Below are 25,429 nucleotides of genomic sequence, written 5' to 3' on the forward strand. Positions count from 1 at the left end.
GCCTTGAATTCGGACCGCCTACTGAGAGCCAGGGAAAAAGAGAAAGCAGCCCCGCTCAGACTGACGGGCCGTTCGGCTCAGGGAGCGCAGAGAAAAACTGCTCTGGAACACGAAAGAGGCCAACTTTCACTTTTTAAGCCCCTCGGGGGGTGCGCGGGAGTGGAGGAAATGCTTTCAAGGGAGCAAACGCCTCCGCCGTCTGGGGCTGGGCAGGGACTGGGAGCTCCTCCCACCACCCTCCCAGGACCGGTCTGGGGAGTCCCCACAGGCCACAGCTGCCTAACCCACTCGTCCCTCCCCGCACCCTTCGGCGGACACTCCCGCTTCCGCCCGCCACGCGAACCGGGGACCCGGAGGCTCACCGTGAGTCAAACCCGCTCAGGCCGCTGGAACACCTCGACGCGCACCGCCGCCGACGCAGCCGGAAGTGCGTCATAGCCCCGCCCGCGGAGAGCTGTGCGGGGCCGCAGAGGCCCCTCTAGGAAGTTGGGAGGTGTTTTTGGCATCTCGGTGTCTCGGGTACTCGGGAGGTAAAGGAGCGAAAGTGACTAGTGGAGGCGCCCTCGCAACGTGAACAGGCGGGGACCTCTTTCCCATTCCTTTTTTTTTTTTTTAACTAAGGAGGGGCCGACCAGATGAAGTCTTGGCGGTTTTCGCACCCCGCTCCCGACGCCCCGGGCCAAGGAGAGGCGTGGGCTAGGCGCGGCGGCCTTGGTCCTCCTCGTGGACTTAAGAGGCCGGTTCTCCTGTGACCCTCAGGCCGGTCACCGCGTGAGAACTCGGTCCCCGTTTATGGACACAGAGCCCCACGCTTAGCCCACGAAGCCCGAGATTTAGTTATTACACTCAGATGCCCGGCCGCATCCACCTGAAGTAGCTGTGCCCTTGGGGCTTTGCGGGTTCGAAACTTCCTGGGCAGAAATCTCCGAGGCCGCCTTCCAGAGGCTCCTGATGCTGCAGGACTTGGTACAGAGGTCCTTGCCTACCTTTTCCCCCGCCGCTATTGCTCAGCTGCAGGTTACGGGACTGTAGATTCTCAATGTTTTCGATCTCAGCCCCACCCCGTCCGGCCCTCACTGAGTTTGCTTTTGCCTGGTCCCTCAAAAGGCACACATGTTGAGGGACAGCAACGTGCCTGCGCAGGGAATACCGTGTCTGAATGCACCATAAATTTGTAGAGATGAGACGTTTTTCCCTGATGTTTTCTATGATCATTTAAATTTAAAAACATAAAAATTTAAAATTCAAAGACATACAAAAGATCAACAGTGAGTCCCCTATGTACCAACTGACCAGTTTCAACAGTTATCACACAGTCTTGTTTCATTCATTCCCCCACGCACTGGTCAGACGTCTAAGATGGGCCCCTTCTGGGTGGCACACGTTAAGAGGAGTGTTCAAAACCCAGTGATCATCCAGAAATAACGAAATCATTGGGAGGTGTGAGCTCTGAACACCATGCCATCCCACCTAGGAGAATCTGGAGAATTTTTCTTACCTTAGGTAGGAGAGGACAAGGGAAGAATGAGAGACAAAGCAGTCTTAGTTTTCAAATTTGTGAAGTGTCATCACTTGAAAATGAAGTTTGTCTTCTGGAGCCCAGAGGACAGAACTAAGAGCAATGAATGGAAATGAAAGAAAAGTTCAATACAAGGAAGGACTTTCTGAGAGAGTTGCTCAAAAACGGCCACTTCCTGCATCATCTTGTGCTGCTTTGAAGTGGGAGAGCCCTGGGAATGGGGAGGACAGGAGTTTTGCAGAGTGAATTTTGGGGCTGGATGACCTGCAGCTTGCCCCAGACTCCTGTTAGTTTTTCCCTTCACCTCCAGCCCCAGTGGCATTCATTCACCATTACCACTCCCTCCACACACCTCCTCTGAGTACTTACTGTGGGCCGGTACTGTGTTAAGCACTTGGTTTCAATTCTTTATTGCCGCATAAAAAACTACCCCAAAACTTAGTGCCTTAAACACAACAATTATCCTGACTTCTTCTAACTCAGAGGCAGTAAGGGGATTAAAAGTATAGACTCTGAAGAAAGAGCCAAGTTTGAATCTTGACTTTCCCACATCTCACTTGTATGACACTGGAGAAGTTACTCACTTTCCTGAGCCCATGTTTCCTGATCTATAAAACAGAGATTTTAATATTTCACAGGGGTAAGTATTCTCAGGATTATGTTTCAAAGGACTGATAAATTGAAGATAAATGTGTGTAGCAGATTGTTTCTAAAAATAGTCACAACATTATCTACCATCCCACATGCTCTTTTGCAATGTGGCCAGGAGCCAGATAGAACAGAATCACTCGGGCTGAGGGGGAAACCAGAAACCTGCATAGTTCCATGAGCCACATATGTTTTGTTGTTGTTGTTTTTTGGTTTTTTGGCCGCACTGTGAGGCTTGCAGCATTGAACCCGTGCCCTCTGCAGTGAAAGCTCGGAGTCCTAACCACTGGACTGCCAGGGAATTCCTGAGCCACACGTGTATTGATGCCTTGGCAGTGCTCTGTCCAACCTCATAGACAAAAGGATCTTTGCTGAGTCATGCAACCAGTAAGTTGTGATGTTGAGGCTTAAAGGAAATCCTTCCCGTTCCAAGCCCATCGTTCTTTCTACAGCAAAGGGCCTAGAGTTGCAAAATACTGATGGCAAAAGAGACCTTAGGGAAAAGCTGGTTAAGCTCTTGTTTTCAGATGAAGAAACCCACCTGTGGCTGAAGAGGTCAGCTCCGAGGCACACTAGTGAGCTAATTAGTAGCAGAGCTGAGAGTAGAATCCAGATGTTCTAATTCAATCCTGTGTCCTTACTATATCTCAGCAGATTAAAAAGATCAATATGCTCCCACCCAAATCAGACTGTGGTAAAATAAGTTAACTTACGTGATCCATTATCATCTATTGATATAATCATGGCCATATGACAAAACCACAAGAGAGCAGACGAAGGAAAAGTTAGCCATTGTGGCTGGTGGCTCTGCATTTCTTCTTCAGAACAGTTTTGACTTACAAGAACCTCATATTCTTCCAATGAATTCATTCAGCAAACACTAACCAAGAACCTACAATGTGTCAGCCATTGGGTTCAGGCAAAAGGAGAAAATGAAAAATGAAAAATACATGTAGTTCTTGGCAGGTACGTAAACAAATAACTATGGACATGGTCCATAATAATACATGGTCCATGATAATACAGACGAGACCAATAAATGGTGACTAAGTGACGGGTCATCTTGGGGATGCACAGTGTGATGTCTCCTAATATGCAAAGCTCTGTGGCAGGGAGTTTATTAGAGGACAGTTCCCGCCTTTTGGAGAATTCTACTTGCTAAAAGTTCTTTCAATTAAAGCAAACATCTAGGGGACTTCCCTGGTGGCGCAGTTGTTAAGAATCTGCCTGCCAATGCAGGGCACACGGGTTCAAGCCCTGGTCCGGGGGGATCCCACATGCTGCAGAGCAACTAAGCCCGTGCACCACAGCTACCGAGCCTGCGAGCCACAACTACTGAAGCCCGTGCGCCTAGAGCCCGTGCTCCACAACAAGAGAAGCCACTGCAATGAGAAGCCCACACACCGCAACAAAGGGTAGCCCCCGCTCGCTGCGACTAGAGAAAGCCCACGTGCAGCAACGAAGACCCAACGCAGCCAATAAATAAATAAATTAAAACAAACAAACAAAAAGCAAACATCTGCTTTCTTGTAATTTCAACTCATTGATCCTAGTCTTTTTTTTTTTGGCTGCACCACAAGGCTTGTGGAATCTTAGGTCCCCAACCAGGGATTGAGCCCAGGCCCTCGACAGTGAAACCACGGAGTCTTAACCACTGGACCGCCAAGGAAGTCCCACATTGATCTTAGTCTTGATTGATCTTTTTCTCTCACAAAATGCATGTAGTTGTTCTTGTCAGCCCTTCAAAATATTTGGAAACTACCATGTGTGACTGTCCCGAAGACCACCTACAACAGTTTTATGATCTTGTCTGAAAGTTGCTTCGAATCTTGGAATGTGAAGTGTATAATGACTCTCTGAGGGTCCACGGTTCCTCATTTAAATGACCTCCATACTCTCCCACTTAACTTTCTCTGCATTACTCGGTTTTCTTTTGTCTTTTTTTTTTTAATTGGAGTATAATTGCTTTACAATGTTGTGTTAGTTTCTGCTGTACAACGAAGTCTTTTGTCTTGAAAGATTATTTGGTTTGAAAAAGAAAAAGACCCCACTTTGTAGCAGAGGTCTGGAAGGGGAAAAGCTACGCTAGTTACTGCAGGTCTGGGCTCCCTCCCTCCTCTTCCAGCAGGGTGGCCGTGGTTCTCTCTAAAAAGGTTGCTTTCTGGATCTTCCTCGCTCAGTCTCGCCATCACTTACTTTTGCTGCCATCACTATGCTTCGCCAGCAGAGGGTGATCAAACCTTGGTTTCTTTTAGTACAAGGCAAGCTCCTCATCCATCATAGCTCTGAAAACTTCCTTTTTCTTCCCAGAGGGAGTCCGCCTGTACAGCCTGTTGGGAAGCTGCAAAGACATTCATTCAGCTAAAGAAAATGAAAAGAGAATAAAGGTGATGTAGTTAGACAACCCCATAGCTTAGAGCTGGAGCGCTGTTGCTAATGAGCCTTGGAGAACTTGAAGATGCAGCTTAATTATCTGGAAAATGGGCATAATAATAACCTGCTCTGAGAACTTTAAAGCATTTGGATCACATGAGAGTGAACTAGCTTTGTAATTACCTGTACCAATAGTAAGGACATTTTCATCTTCAAAATTCTTGGCTACCATATTATTTCTGATCTCTGTTTTAATGTCAGCGCACTGCCCTCCCCGCCGCCCTGCCCTAGGATGTGGCTCTGCCCATCACAGGTCCTTTTTTGTTGTTGTTGTCCTACCCCCTCTGGAGAGGGCCACTTGCCTTCTTAACAAGAGACAGTAAAGTCTCCCACCAAGGCTTTTACAAGAGCAGGTTGCCGGCTTGTTCCCCGTTGTTGGTGGAAGAACCCAGAAAAGAATTGCATAACCTCTGAGTAGAAGGAGATCACCAAGGGCATCTGGCCCAGCCCTCCCCCCCCTTGCAAAATCCCTTCCTGCCCAGGACCCCTGGGTGTCATACCTGACCTGATTCGATGCAGACACCTGCTCTGGCTGGCTCTGCAATGAGGTTCCTTCTCCCAGTGTCTTCCACTAGGGCCATTCCTTCTGGGTGTGCACCTTGGGCCCTGCAGAACCCTGGGGCCACCAGTCATCTTCTTATTAGGAGTTGTACGGTTATCACAACTCGCTAGCACAAGGCAGGCAAGTGTCTTGAGGAAGGGGTGCCTTTTTCTAATTTGCCCAAAAGTCCTGGTAGCAGCTGGGAAGAGCTGGTTTTACCTATCTGCCTTACTCACTGCTGGACCTCTTTCTTTTTTATTATTCCTGACACCCAGCACATGGCCTGACAATAATGTTTGTTGAAAGGGATTTAGATTGATTTCTTGGAGGCATGCAGAACAAACTGAATGCCTCTTCTACATGACAGGCCTTTAGATACTTGAGGGCAGAGACCAAGTTCTCATGTGTTTTCTCTTCACCAAGCAAAACCCCTTATTGCACACCTGAGGTGGTTTTGGTTTTACCATCCTGCGGTTGGTCTGTCTCTCTTTTAAAATGTGGAGTCCAGAACCAAATGCAGGGCGCACGATGACAGATAATCCAGGTAGGGGGGAGTCGTGCTAGCACGTGTATGTTCAAGCATCTGGAGTGGAGGCCGTGCCAAAGACACCTGAGACTTGGAGGCAGTGGTGGTGACTACTGGTGAAGGGATGTGCATAGTTTGGAACAAGAAAGCCCTCTTAAACCTGTGCAGTAATGCCCATGACTCCAGAGGAAATACCATTCCCCGGAGGATTTGGAATTGCAAGAGCTGAAGAAGCATTGGGGCAGGGGAAAGAATTGAGTAGGGATTAGTGCAATTTGAGAGACTCAGAGGCCATGTGAAATTCTGTCCATAACATTGGGGACTGTCACGGGTCCCAAATTTTCACAAAGACCAGATTTCAAGGTAACGTCTTTTAGGGACTCATGGGATGGAGGACACTGCCAGCATGTTTCACTTAAAGAAGGGAGACTTTTGTGAGGGGTAAATTAATATTCAGGAAAGAGTGAGAGGACCATGGAGGAAATAATAGCTAGTATTTCTGGATCACGTAGGTCAGGCACTGCTGTAGCTGCCTTACATGTAACGGCTCACTTAATGCTTATAACGCTATGTCCATTTTGCAGATGAGGAAACTAAGACACAGCACGTAAGTGGTAGATGAAGGATTTGATCCTGGGAACACTGGCTCCAGTGCCTGCGTGTGTAAACACTATGCTAGGCTGCTCCATAAATGTAGTTGTGGGATCACAGAGGTGGCGTATGCAGGTGGGAGAATAACTGAGCTCAGAAAGGACATGAAGTAGTGGAAAGAACCTGATTGCTGGAGTCAGACACACCTCGCTTTAAATCCAGCTCTGCCATTCATGGGGCCAGCTGCTTCACGTTATGGGCCTCAGTGTCCACATCTGTATAATGGGGCAACTGTCTCTACAAAGTTGATGTATGGATTAGAGAAACCTCATGGTTGTTATTATTCAGGAGTGAAGGAGGAAGAGAGAGAGGAGTTGATGGGCAGTGCAATGCAAACAACTGACAAGGTTTCAAGGAAATGTCAAATGCTCTAGAAAAGTAAGGGAGAATGAAGACGAGAGAAAGGGCTCTGTCAAGAACACTGGTGACCTCTAATGGTGCCATCTAAGAGGCTGGGATGAGAGCCGAGTTACAAGGGAATTCCCTGGCGGTGCAGTGGTTAAGGACTCCGTGCTTCCACTGCAGGGGGCAGATCCCTGGGGAACTAAGATCCTGCATGCTGTACAACGTGGCCAAAAAATTTAAAAACACACAAAAAAGAATGTTAAAAAAAAAAGAGCTGAGTTACAGGGGCTTTATGAGGGAGGATATCAGCGGTGAAGAGATGAAAACAGCAGTTCTGGTCCACGTGGCAGAGGAATTTGGTAGCTAAACGGAAGGGTCAAAGTCAAACCAAAGATTTTAAAAATTTGCTTTTGCTCCTCAAAGCTACAAGTTTGTGCTTATTTAAATGGAGAACAGGTACTGAGGGGTGAGGAGGAGCCTGGAGGCGCTCGAGAGCAAGGCCACATCCCTCGGCAGGCAGCAAGGGAGGGGCTCCAGGGAGCAGGGAGGACCAGACAGCGAGGCATCGGGATGGCCTGAGGCCCCTGGGAGAGCATATCAAGGGGGGACTGCTGAGAAAGGGTGAGGTGAGGCCATGGTGGGCCTGGGAGCTTGGGGAGCACGAAACACCCGGACAGCGGCCCCAAGACTATGGCAGAGAAGAGGGTAGGCTAGCAGGGGCGAGGGTCATGGAGGGGCCATGTCTGCAGATTTTCCCCAGGCAGCTTTCTGTAACTAAGGCACAGGAATGGAGGGAGGAGGAAGCTACCAGGGTTTGAAGTGGACACAGTGAAAGGCTGAGATGCTCTTGGAAGGTAACCTTGACCCTTACGACTCCTGGGGCTCTTGTCTACACTGGGGACGCTGGAGTCTCTGGTCCTCTCCACACCCAGCCGTTAATAAGCTCAGGACCAGAATCTCTCACAGGGCCCGTCGTCCATAGCAGCGACCAAGTTCAATAATGCACTGGATTTCTTCCAGCTTCTGTCTACCCTGCTGTTCTCTGGAATCATCTCCTAAAATAAATCATCTGCACACGAGCCCTAACCTCAGGTTCTGCTCTCAGGGAACCTAGGCTAAGATAGTTGGACAGGATAGGGTTTAGTACCCGAATTAAGATTTGGTCATGATACCTAAGTAAAAATACATTGCTTTTTCATATGTGCCACCTTTTACTTTTTAAACAATTTGTTTATCTCACCATAGCCCTGGAAAGCAAGTGAGGCAAGATAAGGAAACTTTAGGATAAGGAAACTGAAGAGCAGAGGAAAACAGAACACTTTGCACTTCTCTCTCGTTTCTAAATAGGGTGGAAAAAAATCAATTATTTAAATGAGACAGTGAAAAAAATCACATTGAGTTTGTTTCAGTAAGTTATGCAAAAACAAGGTTATTAGGTTAGAGTTCATAGTTTGAAGGTCTAAAATATCAACTTTACATGTTGCTCCTACTATCAGGATGTTCAATTTTTTGTCTCATAAAATGGTCGAAGGTTTTGTTATTGGAGTATAGTTGATTTACAATGTTGTTAGTTTCTGCTGTACAGCAAAGTGAATCAGTTATACATATATCAACTCTTTTTTTTTAGCTTCCTTATCCATATAGGCCATCGAGTTCCCTGTGCTATACGGTAGGTACTTATCAGTTATGTTTTATATATAGTAGTGTGTATATGTCAATCCCAGTCTCCAAAGGTTATTTTAATGGTTCCATCCTAAGAAAAAATTATGTTTTGGGGATCATTAAAAAGCAACTTGATTCCATGGTTTTTCATTCTGTTGCCAAGAAGCTACCTAAGCGCTTGTGAAATTATCTAGAACATGTCATTTGGGTGAGGATTGTTTGTGTCACAGTTCTAGTTTTTGATTTTGAAATTATACTTTTTTCTTTACCCAAAACATGCATTTTATGCACCCAAGGACAACAAAAAACAAACATCACAACTATTGCCACCTAGAGATGATAATTTATTGTTTTACCATGATCCTGAAGAGAAACATAAAGAGAATATTTATTACAAATCCCCACAATTTCCTTCCCCCACCTCACTACTCTAAAGTTTGTCAGACACCATCAGCCTCCTAAAATGGACCATTGACTATAAATGCATTACCAATTTACTTTGCTGCCATTTCTCATGACTGAAACTTTAGTGCTCAAATGACTTTTCAGTGGAGGAGTTTCCTAGCTTTAAAAAAAACCCCACTTTTCCTCTAAAATTCCATTATTTACTGAAAGAAGCCGTTCTAGAAATGTTAATGAGGATTTTAAATGAACAAATTCATTAAAAAATCATTCACTGAACATCTACCAAGCATCTGGATGCTTCAAAGATCAGGGAAATGAAAAGGCCAGGTTTCAACAGCAATAACTTAATTCTGCGGATATACAAAGACAAGTCAGTTTCTTTTCGTCTAATTTATTCTAAACTAAGAAACTAGGAACTGACAAAACAGCAAAGGTTTGTTTTATCCAGTCTACAGATAAACAAGACAATGCCTGAGTTAGCTCTCTATATAGATTTAGGCTTATTGTGTTGACCTGGGTGTAATAACCTCTATTTAACTAAAAGTTAATAAAAATATTTATGTTCATGTTAAAATAATTGCTGATTTTGCTTGAATATCCCGCCCCTTGCCCTCAAACTCATAGATTTATAGAACAAGATTTTCCTGTGTCGTCACAACCTGCTTCCCCCTGCCCAGCCCTCTCATGTTTAAGAACCCCTGCAACCAGCAGAAGCACCTCTAAATCTAATACGCTTTGTCCTCGCTCGGCAGACTAAAACCTTACTGTCAAGTGGCTGAAGTGGGGGTAGGGGGGTGGGGAAGGCAGGCGAGCACTGGCCCCCAGCACATGCCCAGCAGTCCCTCTTCTCTCCCTCCACAGGGCTCCCTCACCACTCTTCCGCAGCTGGGAGTCTGGCCCCTACAACCCTCCCCTGCACTCTCCTTCCTAGCAAACCTGACCTTGTTGGGAGACTAAACAATAGCGACTCAGGCAGCTGCCTGGTCCCTTCCCTGGACCAAAGGAACTTGAAACCCGCATCTGAAACTGGAATGAAATCCCAGTTTCAGCATCACCTTTCAATCCCTCACAGAACTTACTCTTTGTATCTTAACGCACTCAGCCTGACTGCTTAATGAGTGCTTGTTGAAGGGAGAAAATTTAATTTTAAGACCAATTAACTTTGCTGATTACTGTGTAATTTGAAGTGAGTCATGATTCTTTAGTAAATGGAGGTGAGAATCTCAATGATTAAAAGAAAAACAAAACAAAAAACCTGTGAAAATAACAGACCATTGTTCAGAAGTCGACCTAATGCCCCCTCTTTACCTTCCACTGTTTTAGGATAAGAGAAAAACATGAGGCTTGTGGTATCCACTGTTAAACAGAACCAGACAATATGAAACTAAGTTCTCATGTTAAGACATTCTGTATTATGAGATGTCCAAAATAGTTCCCAAACTTTTGTTTGACCTGCAGAATTGGAGATGGCTTACCTCCCTATAACTTCAAGTTTGTTTTACAAAGCTCTGTAAAGTAAAACAGATAATTTCATTTTTAGATATAATAAAAAATTAATTTGAATAGCAAAATAAGTAACTACTTTTCAATGTACAGTAGTGTGTCCATTCTAAAAACGAAACCTAAATGTTAGGGAAACTTTTCAAATAATACTTTTTATTATATTTTCCAGTAGTAGTTGAAATAAAAATCTACTCTAACTTCTATGAAAAGATCTATTTATACCACTTAATTTCCTTTTCTCTGATTCTATGTTTCACTTTGCAATCTGCAGACCTTCACGTGGTTTCCCAGGTGGGGAACCATAGCCCCCTCATCAGTATTTCTGATAAGTTGCACAGAGTGGGACCCACAAACACATGGCTCCGCTGGTAAGTACTGCTGTCACTGTGTGAGTACGTTTTAATACTGTTACTCCAATTCACACGATGACTCTTCTGTGAGGATGGTAGGATGAGCCTGGTTAGCTAGCTTTAGATGAGGACGTCAGGACGACGAGACCCTGCAATAAAAGGTGATCAACTCTAGGATAAAAATTAGAAAAAAGTTCTTTCCCAGCTATGAACCTTCACAAGCCCTCTCCTAATAATCACAGGCCAGGCGAAGTGAGTGGGAGCAAGGAGGGTACACAGGAGACAGATGAGACAGGAATATTGCAAAATGCTTCTCAAGCCTTCCTGCAATCCCAGGGACTGGATGCCTGTGTGTCTATTTTCCCGGGAAGAACCCATCCTGGTGTTTTCCTATCCCAAGTTTTCTAAACACAGAAATTTAAGAGTTAGTGGAGGAAGCAGGACTACGCTTCACACCATTGGGTCAAGGTAAGTGGTCCCACTGGCCCTCCCAGGACATGCCCTCTTCTTGATTGACGGGGGCAGACCTTCTTCCTCCCCCCACAAGCTCAGAGAACCCATTCTCCTTGCTTGAAATGGTGATCTGGCAGCTAAGCGGTCAACTTCCTGGCTTTGAAGAGAACACTCTCAGGAAGCTGCAGATGTTTCTAGAACTGTTCCATTTTAGTGCCCTAGTCGCCTGTCTCTCCTAGCGATTCCACTCATCTCCTAAGCTCTTGACTTGATAAGCACCAAACTATGAAGGCTTTTTTCTCTTTTCCCCCTTCCTCAGTTCTGTGAACTGACTTTTTGTCTATGACCACATCAACTTCTTCACTACTCCAAAACTTTGCTCTTTTGGAGTGACGTGTTCTGTCAAATAGATTAAAATAAAAATACATTATCTGTTTACAGGAAATATACAGAACAACAACAGGGGCTGGAGGTACAAAACACAGACACTGACATTATGGTCATACAAAATATATAGAAGTACCCAACATTAACAATTTTTGTCAGAAGTTGTACATTTGCTATTTCTTTAGCATTTCCCCACATTTTTTTTTTCTTCTTCTGTGGATCCTCTGGAGTTAAGATTAAGCTTCCTCTGCAGTGTTTCTGAAATTCAATACATGATTGGAACATACTGACGGAATTCATTTTCTGTCCAAAGCAATGAGTGCTACACATGAAAGTTTTCCACACATATAATATTAATAATGTTTATTTACAGTGTGAGCTTTCTGATGCTAAGGGCTGAGATGTGATTAAAGGCTTTGCCATATTTATCACATTCAAGAGGTTCCTTCCTGGGATGACTTCTCTGACGCCAGGTAAGATGTGAATTGTCTTAGGTATCAAACGTGTCAACCTCTCTGTAAATATTTAGCACAGTTTCACTTTTATGCCTTTAATAAAATACTAAGTGCCTTCCATATCAAGATGCCTCATACATCTGTAGTCTTAGGCTTTAGCCTTGCCTGCCAGGATGAAGTAGAAACAAATGCCCCACAACTTGAAGACTTTTACTTCTCTTCCTGGCAAGGTTAAGGTATATTTTTAAAAACCCCTCAAAAACTTCCACTGGGTCAACTAGCATGCTAACAGTTAACTAGAGTACTTAAACCATTAACATACTTCAGCCAGTTGACAACTTTCAAATGACTATCCTGAGCACTAATTTAGATGTCATAAGCCTTTTGGGCCATGACTCTATTACACTTTGCGCTGAAGAGCTGATAAATGAATGCAATGCAGATGGTTTTAATAAACAGTGGTAGCCGGTTTTCTTCACAAAACTTGTCTTCAAATAGCTGCTTCAAGGAGTCCATCTGCTGAAGATCTGGAGCAATGCCCATGGCCATCCCACAGTCAGTACGATGTCCCAGGAAATGGGAATTAAATGTGGGGCACAGGTTATAGTTAACTTCCATTAAAAAGAAATGACGGCTGAATCATGTCCGCATAAAAAAGCCAATGTGGGTGGACCTGACCAGTGTTCTTTCCCTCTTCACAACAGTCGGTGCTTCAATCGGTGTCTGGAGTTAAGCACCTCACTGCTTTCAGTTGCTTCCTGGCAGCAAAAGTCTTTGCTCAAAAGCATCAGCAGTTTTCTATGCGACCACCACTATGTCTCACTCTTTGAAGAAAATTCCTAAAAGCATTTCTTCTACCTTCCCTTACTATAAAAAGTTACTTAGGTGTGCTCTTCTGGAGTCTCTCTCCTGTTTTTCTTAAATTGGATGGATAGAATACTCTGGTCACCGGCTGACTTCCTTAAAGTTCCCCCAGGCAACACTGATGCAACTGCTTAGGAGCTACCGGGAAGCTGGAGTTGCTCCAAGTTATAGAGAGAGGCCAGAGAAAAAGTGCTGTTTGGCCCAGAGCTGAGGCCACAGGTGCCCCCACCTCCATGGTTCCCGGTGAAGTGACACTGTCTCACAGGCTTGGGTTGTTGGCTAGCAAACCAGTGATGAGTGACAGTTTTAGTTCTTGACGGAAAATCTCAAACTCTATGTGAGGGGTCTCCCGTTACGGGGCTAGTCTTCAGGTGTGTTCTTAGTCTGTTTCTAAGTCCCTGCAGGGCTGTCCACAATCATTCGTGTGCTCTCAGGAGCAGTTACCTCTACCCAAGGCCCTGATGACTTCCTATGTGACCCACACTGCTTGGGTCTCTTGTGTGTGCATCTGAAAATGGTCTGTCGCTGGCTTCTACGCAGAAGCTAATGCATCCTTCTGCACAGATGATGGGAAAGATCAAAGTTTCATAACCTCACCTCAGTCTCTAGTGATGAGAAACTTCTGAAAAGACACTGTGCAGTATGACTACAATACGACCAACCACATCTTAGCACATTGGTGAGCTTCTCAGAGCAACAGACACGTTTAGTAATTGCCAGCTAACGATCTCAAATGTCTTTTCGAAGTTTCTGGAAGTTTCTGTGGGAAAAAAAATGCTCCCTCCAATGTTCCTTTTTCTGAAAAGCAACAGAAATCACATCCTTTGAACTTTAAAGTTACAAATGATTCAGAAAGTGCCCAAATCATCATGTTGTTCAGCAGCTGACTGAAGAAATTCTGGTTAAGATCTTTGCCATCTTTGCCTTAGTAAGTGTTCACATTGTTCTTTAAGATGACGGATGACAACAAAGTCGTTTGACATTTCATGGTATTTACTCTCTGATCTGTGTCTAGATAGTCTACGCTGGCGGCTGACCAGCACCCTTCGTTTATATTTAGGACAAAAATAGCATGCTACCCTAGAGCTTTAGCCACGCCTCGGGCTCACAAGCTGGGCCACGCTACCATATTTCACGTACTCGTGACTCACAGGCCTTGTCGTGAATGTACAAATCCTGCTAGGCCTAATGAGCACTTCTCATATGGTCAGCACTGTGTCCAGGGCTGTCGGGGATATAAATATATCCCCCGACGAGAGAAGCATCTCTTTTGGGGAGTGATGAAAACTTTCACACACGGAACAACAAAAGATTCAAAGACAGTATGCAATCAAGTGCTAACCTGTGGAGAAACGCAGTTAGGAGTGCGATAGTGCTTTAGGGAATTCGGGGATTTCGCGAAGGGAGAGAAGTGTTTTGAATCACGGTTGCCATTTCAGTAGGATTTATCTCAGTCATGAGGAGGGAACCATCTACATCTGCAGCTGTCCTTTGGAACTGTAGACTGGTGCGCATGCCCTCTCTTTCAGGAAGAGATAGAAATCTTTGGTTTGATACTGACAGCGCAGTCCTAGATTTCTATAGCTTTGGTAGGCTACCAGCGACTGTAGAGAACTTACCGTATATATATAACTAGTTTGAGCAGCATGTGCCGATGTAGTTTTTGTTCAAACTGTCCCTCTTTTTTGAGAAATAAGGTTCAGCAAGACGTTGGCCAAGTAGGGCGTGTTTGCGGCAAGCAGGTTTTGAACCTCAGTGTCATTTTCACAGAGCCGATCTTAGTCTTTCAATTATGTACTGTGGTTGTGGAGAGTTCAAGAGCGCCTTAAAGGTCTCCTCATTACTGAAAAGCTTGACATTTTCCTCTGTGTGTGCTTCTATCCTGTGTGGAAATAGCATGTGGATTATCCATGCCTATGACTAGCACTTCCCTGCAGGGGCTGTGGAAGAATTATACGCCCAAAGTCTAGGCAAAGGCAGAACACTGCTGATGTACCTGTAAGGATCCATAAGTGTGATTTTTTTTTTTTTAACCTGTTGAGGCTTTTTTTTTCCCCTCCGTGGGCACACATCTCTGAAGTAATTTTAGAAACGAAAAGGGGAAATGGCTTGTTGACAAATTCTCGCTTTACACACAGCTTTTCAGGAATGCTCCGAAAGCATCGAGGGAGGCGGGGCTGTACTCAGAGGCTCGCTCTCTGGTGTGGATTCTGTGATGCAGAGTGAGGGTAGAGCTCCGGGTGAAGGCCTTGCCGCACTTCGTGCACTTATAGGGCTTTTCTCGGGTGTGAATTCTCCGATGCAAAATAAGGTATGAGTTTCGGTTGAAAGCTTTTCCACATTCACTACATTCATAGGGCTTTTCCCCCGTGTGGATTCTCTGATGCTTAGTAAGGTCTGAGCTCTGGCTGAAGGCCTTCCCACACTCGTTACATTCGTAGGGTTTCTCCCCAGAGTGGATCCGCTGATGCAGAATGAGATTTGAACTGTGACTGAAGGCTTTGCCACACTCGTTACATTCATGAGGCTTCTCTCCTGTGTGGATTCGCTGATGCAGGACAAGGTTTGAGTTAAGACTGAAGGCTTTCCCACACTCACTACATTCATAGGGCTTTTCTCCGGTGTGGATTATTTTATGGCGAATAAGGCTTGAACTCCTTGTGAAGCATTTACCACATTCATCACATCTGTGGGACTTTGCTCCTGTCGGAACTTCTTCAGGGGTGTTGAAGTTTGAGCTCAGACTGAAACTTCTCCCCAGTCCTTTACCCTTTTCCCTTGGACCTCGCTCTCCTGGGCTGGGGTTTTTTTTTTCCTTGACTGCAGCTGGCCCCGGATCTCTCTTTTCTTTTCCAGTCTTCTCCTCAGGGTTTCTCTGCTGCCTTTCTACTACTCTGCCTTGCTGGTCACGTTTTTCTCCAAAATCTTTCTGGAATTTTCCTGTGGTCTCCCCATGTGATGCTGAGTCTTCTGCAATTTCAGCTTTTGAGGTGGACTCCTCATTCTCATTCCTGTTTTCACAACCTGACACAATAAATAAAAAATACAAATAGCATCTTTTTCTTTTGAATATGTGGGTTACTCAAGTGACACTGTTTTCCAGGAAGCTTCTACCTGCCTGCAAAATGACCTCACAATATTAACTGGAGATAAAACAGTAGAAAAACAAGGGAAAAAACATAGGGACAACTTGGAGTAGAATTGGGAAATGAGAGGGCAGGCAAAGCGTGGAAAGGACAACGGAGGGAGCGTGCAGAGAGGCCAGGAGCGAGCAGAGGGAACAGAACCAGGCAAGGAAGGAAGGAAGGGGTGAGGAATTAAGGAACATAAGAGGTCACAACTCATGGTTCTATAATTTGGTCACCTGGTAATTAATCTGAAAGAATAAATACACATTAAAAAAAATCATGGTCCAGGGATTTCCCTGATGGTCCAGTGGTTAAGACCCCGTGCTTCCAATGCAGGGGGGTGTGGCTTCAATCCCTGGTTGGGGAACTAAGAGCCCACATGCTGTGAGGCTAAAAAAAAAAATTTAAAAAAAAATCATGTTCCAGTTCTAATTAAGAATTTATGAGTTAATGGGCTTCCCTGGTGGTGCAGTGGTTGAGAGTCCGCCTGCCGATGGAGGGGACACGGGTTTGTGCCCCGGTCCGGGAAGATCCCACATGCCGTGGAGCGGCTGGGCCTGTGAGCCGTGGCCGCCGAGACTGCACATCCGGAGCCTATGCTCTGCAACGGGAGAGGCCACAACAGTGAGAGGCCCACATAACGCAAAAAAAAAAAGAATTTATGAGTTAAAAAAAAGAGAGAATGGACAGGTCTTTCCTAGGAAATGATAAGTGGTATTACCAGAAAGTAAGGAATGCAATTAATAATAATAAAAAAAAGCAAATACTCTGCCAATTCTGTGAGATTTTTATTGACAAGGTGATAGTTAACAGGCAAAACAAGGAGCGCTGAACCTGGCAGGTTACCTTCAGACACAGAAACTAGTTTCTCTCCACCAGGGAGAGCAGCACAGAGCTGACAGTGCTCAAGCAACAGGAATGAGGGTGAAGAAGCTGGTTGGGGCATTAGTACATGTAACTGAAACCTGCACTGACAAATGACTGAGAACTACTGAGAACAAAGAGACCGAAAACAATTCCGGAGACAGCCCACAAAGGACGTAATATAAGACAAGATCTTACAAATGCAGAGATGATCCTCTGATTTTAGCAATCTGCCTGTTAAAACACTGGAATATATTCTTATTGTGAACTGCTATATTTTGTGTGCCACCCTGTTTTTTAAGTATAGACTAAAAATTGTTCAGTACAAAAACACTATTTTATATGTTTACATTTGTCTAGGAAAAAACCAAACTATCCCAAATCTATTCTTTATTTACTTGGCCTTAAGAAACCTTTCCAAGTGAGTGTGCACTATCTCAACGCAATCACTGAAGGAGTTGAGTATCTAACCCCTGACTTGAGTGATGAAATCACCATAAATACTGACCTGATCGTAAGGAAGAGGAAATTGGTCTACTTCTTTCGAATTCCAAGCCTAGGTCCTTGATGATCTGGATAGTTCCCCGGCTGTTCCCAATGTTTTGTTTTGTTTTAAGTTAGCAAGGGGTGGGTACTACCCCGCTCACAAACAGAGATCAGTTTTTTGGCTTAATTTTCACCTCGTCCAAAGAGCAAGTACTAAGAAACAACAAACCCCAGTTATCCCTGTGGTTCAAAACAAAACTTGAGGTTTCTGTAATAACATCCTTTCTTCATAACTTCCCTTCATTCACCCTACCACTGCCCTCCCTAGGCACAAGTCTTAGGAAGTGGCCTTCCCTATGACAGGACTGATCTGAGAGCTTCCTGCAGTACTGTCTCCCAGGGGTTAAGACCTAATAGAGACATATGAGACTGTTTGTCAACTGTCACCTTGTCTTATCTGGTTGATGCCTCTTAGAACTTCTTTGTTCTTTAACTACACACTCAGGAGCCAGAGCTCTTCATAGAAGATCACCATTAGGTTTGGAATCTGGGAATCCTGACCATAAGGGAGGTACAGGTGCAAGTTCATGGAATTATACAGAGCTGTCGTGGAGCAGCGCTCACAGGATGCAAGACTGAAAGCCCATGGCAGGATGCAGTGTAGGTTCAGGAACATGGTCCCAGGTTAGGATTAGACTGATGATCAATTCTCACCTGGCCCTCTATACTAGGAAATACAGACACTCCCCCTGACAAAAGCACTTAATTGTATCCACAGGGAATGAAGCAGAGTCCTCAATGGTGACAGAGTAGTTGAAGAGGTGGGGATTCAGAACATAAAAGTATCTCTGCTTTCAAACAGCAAAAACTACCTAGAGGTAAAAAATCCACCTGGAATCAGGAAGTCCCAGTACCAGGCTTTTGGGATTAAAGAAACTCAAATTGTTCTCCTTCTCTATCTGGTCTGAAGAAAGGGGCTCAGTAGTCTCTAACACATCAGAGATCCCAGAACTAACAGAAAAAGAGGCAATACAATCTTATCAGACAATAATCCTGCAGCCATCTTACCCTGGGAAATCACGTTCCCATAATTCTCCTGCCTGGTGTCCCTATTCAGATTCCTCCGAGCCAGGTTCTGACATCCCCATTCCTCCAGGATGAGGGACACGGCCATGTCCTCGATCTTCACCATTGCCTGAAATAACATGAGATCCCCACACTCAGTTCTCCCAAAGTCCAGGGACAGTCCCACTGCCCGAACCTGGAGTCGGGGACGGAGGTGACTGCAAACCTACAGGATGCTGGGAAAGAAAAGGTGACCACGCCAGGCTCTAGTGGACAGGTGGGAGTGGGGCCACTCTGTGGGCAGGGACATCAAGAGCCAGTGTCCTGGTGAAGACCGCTGAAAGAGCCCCAGGAAGAGGCAGATGTGAGGGACTCAGGAGGGCAGAGGGGCCCACAGCTCACCTGGGAATCTGCCGAGAACAGTGCAGATGCCATCGCCTGGTCTCTGGGACCCCCCTCGTGATGAGGGGCAGGAACGTGGGTGGCAGGGAGAGCTGAGGGAGGAGAAAGGAGCTGTGAGTGAAGCCAGCTCTGCTCTGGGCCTTCCCTCAAAGAAGGGCCCAGGGGCACCCTCTTTCTTGTACCAGCATGCCCAATGTTCAGTGTTTAACTACAGAACTGAGAACCACAGAGAATATAAGAAAGAAAAGGCATGATCTGTGTCTTCCCAAGACCTCTGTTCTTAAGCAGGAGTAACAAGGGTCATAAAAGGGTCCTTAAAATCACCTGGTCCAACTCCTTCATTTTAAAGAAGGGGAAACCGAAGCCCCGAGAGGGTAAACAACTTGCCTAACATCATCCTGTTAAGAGGGCAGAGCCAGAACTAGAACCCGGGTTCCTACTCTCAGCCACAGAAGTAGGTAACACTCAGCCCACATTCAAGTCTGGCTCATAATTTAATTTTCTCCAGTCCAACGAACAGTATACCAGGACTTCAGAATCCCATTCAGTTGTGGAAAATGCAACAGTTTTTAAAATCTTTAGTATAGTAATATCTTGAAACACTGAGAAGGAAGGGGCTCTTCTTACTTCTGGGTAAGTTTCTACCATTTTTTGTCCCTCTACTTTTGTCCCTCACTTAGCCACAGTTTTTGGATAAAATGCACACATGGTTCGAATGTCAAGGAGACATTTACAAATGTATAAAGGTCTGGGTTGACACTCATCTAATAAAAGACATCTACAATATAGGATCACACTAACTGCGATGTGCAAGAAAAACTGGAAAAATTTTAAACGGCAAAATCAAAATCCTCCCTTGCCAAGTAATGTTAGATTTGAAAATGTTACTGGTGAACAGATGATGTTACTGCGCTGCAAAGATACTAGAAAAACTAATTTGAAACAGAATTAGTAAATCTTGTAACTATTTCAGAATATACAGCAATAATATAAGCTAAAGCAAAATGTAGAAAAAGATCAAGTACCTAGCACTTTAACCCTCTGAGAGTTAGGAAACACTCTGGAAGATGAGCAGCACAAAGAGAAACTGAGAAAGTGCATATGCCTCAATTCCTTCAAGAACTATTTACGACTTAACAACTGTATGTTCCAGGGTCTGGAAAGCTGCTACTCTGGTAACCTGAATCAGCCCTAATCTGGCACTTAAAACCACGAAGATCCTCCTCCGTTTCCTGACTTCACCTGGTGGAGTGCGGAGAGAGCTCACAAACCCTACGAGGACCTAACGGGACTGGGTGGACAGCAGTGGATAAACATCACAGTGCACTGGTTGGCTCACAAGGCTTTCTCCAGCTTATGAGCGCTGGCTATCCTGCAGAATGCACGGAAAACAATACTTCCTTAAGCTCTAATATTCCTATCCTGAATGTTATCATAAATAAACACACTGGTTAAGGACTGAGCCTTTGTCAACTCTTGCTGAACAACCATACTTTTAGCATGTTATTTTTTTTCTTTTACTGATATTCTACGTATCAACTTTGATTTTAAAATTGGATAAAAATATTGTTAATATTTCCCTCAGAGGAAAAAAAATTCAACTGATTTTTATTTATATGACCCTGAAGTGATTTTTTTGCCTCATGTTCCTCAACCAAAAACAAAATATTTTTTCCATCCTTTTCCCATTCTTTGGAATTTTTGAAAGTAACCTAGAAATAGAGTGATGTTACAGTATTTTATACATTTTAAATAAAATGAATTGATAAATGATCCTTTTAAAGATAATTTACGACATACTAGAGTGTTGGCTATATTTCATCTCTTCCTAGGACTTTCCTGTAAAAAAAAAAACCTGCTAGACATCCAGAATACTAACAATTCAACAAATAATAATAATGTCCACCCAAGTTCATTATGCACATTTCACTTAACTCCTTGGTAACATTATTTAACTCCTGAAATTGGTCTGTAAGTTATATTTCCTCTGATATTTAGTAATAGCGACAATAGAAGTAAACATGCTTCTCTATTACAGGCATTTAGCAACACAGAGAGGGCACTCCCATCTGGAATAGTTTGCTTCTTTCCCGCCATGTGAAACCTTGCTTCTTACCCCGTGGTTGTAAGAGGCGGGGTTTCCGAGATGAATGCTTGAAATGGGACTGGGTGGCCTCATGAGGAAGGTCAAAGCTCGAGGACTCCTGTACTGGATCCAGAGGCACCATCCCCCTTGCGAGCATCTCAGGTCCATGAACTTGACCTGGGACCTGAGGACAAACAGGTTGGGCTTGTGGGTAAATCACTTTTTAAACAGGAATTTAAACAAACGAAAAAAGACAGTAAATATACCAGTGGCTGCAGGAAGGACAGGGCCGGAATACTTTTTAATATCCAAGCAGAACAGGATCAAAGCACCACGAGGACTATATTAATACAAACTTTAAGTCAGTAACTTTCTCTCTGCTCTAGTCTCAAAGTCCACGTGCTGCTCACACATGACAGGTTTCCCCTCTTCTTACCTGCTGTCCTGATAAATCCAGCTCCAGATCTTCCAGAAGGGTCACAGCCTCCTCCCCACTATCGGGACGGTATTCCTGCAGCCAGACTTGGAGCTCCTTGGGCAGAATGGAAAGGAACTGCTCCAGCACCAGCAGCTCCAGGATCTGCTCCTTGGTGTTTATCTCTGGTCGCAGCCACTGGTGACAAAGTTCCTTCAGTCGACTCAGGGCCTCTCGAGGCCCAAAAGTGTTCTGGTAACAGAAGTGCCTGAACCGCTGGCGGAAGATCTCTGGGTCGGGAGGAGGAGACTCCTGCAGACTGGCGTCCTGCCCCCACACGTGCTCTTCCTCATCTTCCTCTTCGACCTTCACTATCACAATGCCGTCCTTCTCCTGGGCAGCATGGGGGGACAGACCGGTGGCTTCCCTTGACTCAGCAGTCATCATTCAGGCTCAGGGACCTGACTTGATCCAAACAGGGTCTGTGCTCTCCTTTCTGTCCTGGGAAATGTTTTCTGATATCTGTTTCTGTACTATTCCTGAAGGAGTAAAAAAAAAAAAAAAAAAGTTATTGGTACCTTTATGAAAAGTGACCTGTGCTGTTAATACTTCATACAAGGCTACACATCAAGGCATTAAAAATGCCTCTGGGGGCTTCCCTGATGGAGCAGTGGTTAAGAATCTGCCTGCCAACACAGGGGACATGGGTTCGAGCCCTGGTCTGGGAAGATCCCACGTGCCGCAGAGCAAATAAGCCCGTGCACCAGAACTACTGAGCCCACGAGCTACAACTACTGAGCCCGCATGCAACAACTACTGAAGCCCACGTGCCTAGAGCCCGTGATCCACAACAAGAGAAGCCACCGTGATGAGAAGCCCGCACACCGCAACGAAGAGTAGCTCCCACTCGCCGCAACTAGAGAAAGCCCACACACAGCAATGAAGATCCGACACAGCCAAAAAATAAATAAATTAATTAATTAATTAAAAGTCTCTGAATAGCAAAGGGGGAAAAAAAAGCCTCCAGAGCCACACTGTTTTCCCTGTCACTGTAGATATTAAGGTTTGCAAACAAACTTCCAACTGGCAAATTCCCCCCTCAGGGTGTTTGCCTGAGCACCGTCCCTCCAGGAGGAGGGCAGGCTATGACATCATGTGTTTACACGCTAAGCCCAGTGAGAGCAGAATGTTAGTGGGGTGCCAGGCACCCGCTTCAGCAGCACGCTAGCCATCTTACCACCTCCCACGACACCCTTGGAGCACCATCTCACCGATGACACGACTGCGGCTCGGAGGACTCAAGTGATTTGCTCAGGAGCAGGAGGCTACCTCCCTAGCAGAGTCAATACTCAAGCCAAACGTGAAGGCCAGGACTTGCTAACCCACCGTCTAGCTATTTCTATTATTTTTATGGGTGCCTTGGTCAGTACGAGATGATCCACTTTGGACAGAGAAAGAAAATATCAGAACGTCTATTTATATTTTAAAAGTGAGAAAAAATAAACCATATTTAATGTACAAATGGAGAGTACCAAGCTCACTTGGTCTAAATGCTGAACTGTGACATGTCACACATGAGACAAGCGTGGGGGGTGTGTGTGAGCAAAATGGGTCAAATGATACAAACTTCCAGTTATAAAATAAGTTAAGTACTGGGGATGTAATGTACAGCATGGTGACTACAGTTAATAATAATACTGGGGGCTTCCCTGGTGGCGCAGTGGTTGAGAGTCCGCCTGTTGATGCAGGGGACATGGGTTCGTGTCCCGGTCTGGGAAGATCCCACATGCCGCGGAGCGGCTGGGCCCGTGAGCCATGGCCACTGAGCCTGCGCGTCCGGAGCCTGTGCTCCGCAACGGGAGACGCCACAACAGGGAGAGGCCCGCATACCGCAAAAAATAATAATAATAATAATAATAATACTGTACTGCATATTTGAAAGTTGCTGAGAGTAGTTCTTAAAAATTCTCATCAAAAGAATATAAAATGTAGGGGACTTTCCTGGCAGCGCGGTGGTTAAGAATCCGCCTGCCAATGCAGGGGACACGGGTTCAAGCCCTGGTCCGGGAAGATCCCACGTGCCTCGGAGCAACTAAGCCCGTGTGCCACAACTACTAAGCCTGCGTTCTAGAGCCCGTGAGCCACAACTACTGAGCCTGTGTGCCACAACTACCGCAGCCTGTGCGCCTAGAGCCCATGCTCCGCAACGAGAAGCCACTGCAATGAGAAGTCCGTGCACCGCACCGAAGCGTAGCCCCCGCTCACCGCAACTAGAGAAAGCCTGCGTGCAGCAATGAAGACCCAACGCAGCCAAAAATAAATAATAAAAGAAAAAAAGAAAATGTAACTATGGTGACAGATGTTAACCAGACTTATTGTGGTGATCACTTTGGAATATACACAAATATTGAATCCTTATATTGTACACCTGAAACCAATATAATGTTACATATCAATTACATCTCAAAAAAAAGAGAGACAAGCAGCTTTAAAGATTCTTTCAGAGAAACTACAATTAGGGAAATACTAACGATGCAAACACACACAAACAAGAAAACTGCACAGCAATTTTTAACTCAGCCAGGTTAGAAGGTAAAAACAAATGTGGAACTGAATCAAACTTACGAAGTCAGCCAGTAAGTGAGAAAGTAGCTGCTTAAAAAAAATTGTGAGGAAAGATATATTATGAGAACAGATGTGTGTTGTTACATAATTTTAACTGCCAAAAATGATACTCAGTTTCCTGGAAAATCTTTATTATCTACACATTTAAAAAACTTGGAAATATTTCCTAATTTGTTTAAAAATCTTCCAAATGAGAATTTTTAGTGGGTCTTAAATCTGTTTGTTAAAATTATAAAACACCTTTTTTTTTTTTTTTTGGCTAAATACCTTTTTATTTTTTTATTGGAGTATAACTGCTTTACAGTGCTGTGCTAGTTTCTGCTGTACAATGAAGTGAATCAGCTATATGTATACATATATCTCCTCCCTCTTGGACCTCCCTCCCATCCCCCACCATCCCACCCCTCTAGGTCATCACAGAGCACTGAGCTGAGCTCCCTGTGCTATACCGCAGGTTCCCACTAGCTATCTATTTTACACATGGTTATGTATTTATGTCAAACCTAATCTCCCAATTCATCCCACCCTTTATAAAACACCTTTTGATTAGTTTGTAAGAACAGGCGATTTAAGGGCATGGAAAATGGAAACGTACTAGCTGAATTTCAAGAACAAAAATTTAACATGGTTGGTGGACAGGATCAATCATGAGTTACTGAGCAGAGGCAACAATGTGTCGCTTCCATCTGAACTGACAAATCTTTGTGAAGCATCTTTTTTTTTCCACCTCTACAGACATCAAAATTAAGCATCAAATTCAACCTTTAGAGACAGAGCATCCAATTGTTCTATAACAATGAGATAAGCCAAGAGTTTTAAACTAGCAAAGTATTTTTAATTACATGGCTCTCACTGAAGAATTATTAGTAATTTTGATGGAAAAAGGATCATGTACATTGAAAGCACAAAAATTTTTCTAGAATAGCACAACTTAATGTATTTTTTTAATTATACAAAACACTGGTACATGTATATACTTTTTCTAAATAGTTTTTACTGACAGAAACGTGTGACCAGAAGTTTGGAGATGACTGTTCTAATCGCAAAGAATATGATTTTAATCTGAGATTTATCATAGGATTAGTTTCTTTCTCTCTCTTTCTTTGGTCCTTAATGAAAACCAGAAACCCTTATTAAAACAGCAGTCTATAATAACAATAAAGAATATTACATTCAAAAAGGCTTTCTACGTAAATGTAAAAACAATGTGGGAATTAAGTCATTTCTCCAATGATTTTAAACTGGTAAAAGTCCTGTTGCAAACCATCTTCTAGCCCTTCCCATCCACTCCTTCAGATCTGTTTTGCATCCACCCACCTTGCCGCAGGAAATATATTTGTTTTTCAACTTCAGAACAGCTTTACCTGGAAAGTCCTTACAGTTACGAGTATTCAATTTCCTAACCATTTCTGCAATCTACAGTATGCAAAGTGTCTTGCTAAACTGAGGGGAATAAAAAGATGAGAAGCACCATTCCTATTTTTACACAAATAATTACAGTACAAAGCAGATGTGCCAACAGTTCTAAGGAGGTTACAACCTGAGTGCTGGAGAAGCCCTGAGGAGAGACTGACAGCTACAAGGCAGCTTCCAGGAAACAGCTCCCCTGGAGCTGG

General features: G+C 44.4%; 1 protein-coding gene across 1 annotated transcript; it reads right to left on the minus strand.

The window, feature by feature from the left end:
* Positions 1-14,388: 14,388 nt before the first annotated feature.
* Positions 14,389-21,635, minus strand: LOC307063078 (zinc finger protein with KRAB and SCAN domains 1-like; the record flags this gene model as incomplete). The annotated part of the gene is made up of 5 exons (XM_079719062.1): positions 14,389-15,457; positions 18,289-18,415; positions 18,688-18,779; positions 20,804-20,957; positions 21,210-21,635. The coding sequence occupies 5 exons, from the start codon at positions 21,633-21,635 to the stop codon at positions 14,871-14,873; spliced, it is 1,386 nt and encodes a 461-aa protein (XP_079575188.1). The 3' UTR covers positions 14,389-14,870.
* Between the last annotated feature and the right edge of the window lie 3,794 nt (positions 21,636-25,429).

This window comes from Hyperoodon ampullatus (genome assembly GCF_949752795.1).
Source record: "Hyperoodon ampullatus genome assembly, chromosome: 14".
NCBI classification, from domain to species: Eukaryota; Metazoa; Chordata; class Mammalia; order Artiodactyla; family Ziphiidae; genus Hyperoodon; species Hyperoodon ampullatus.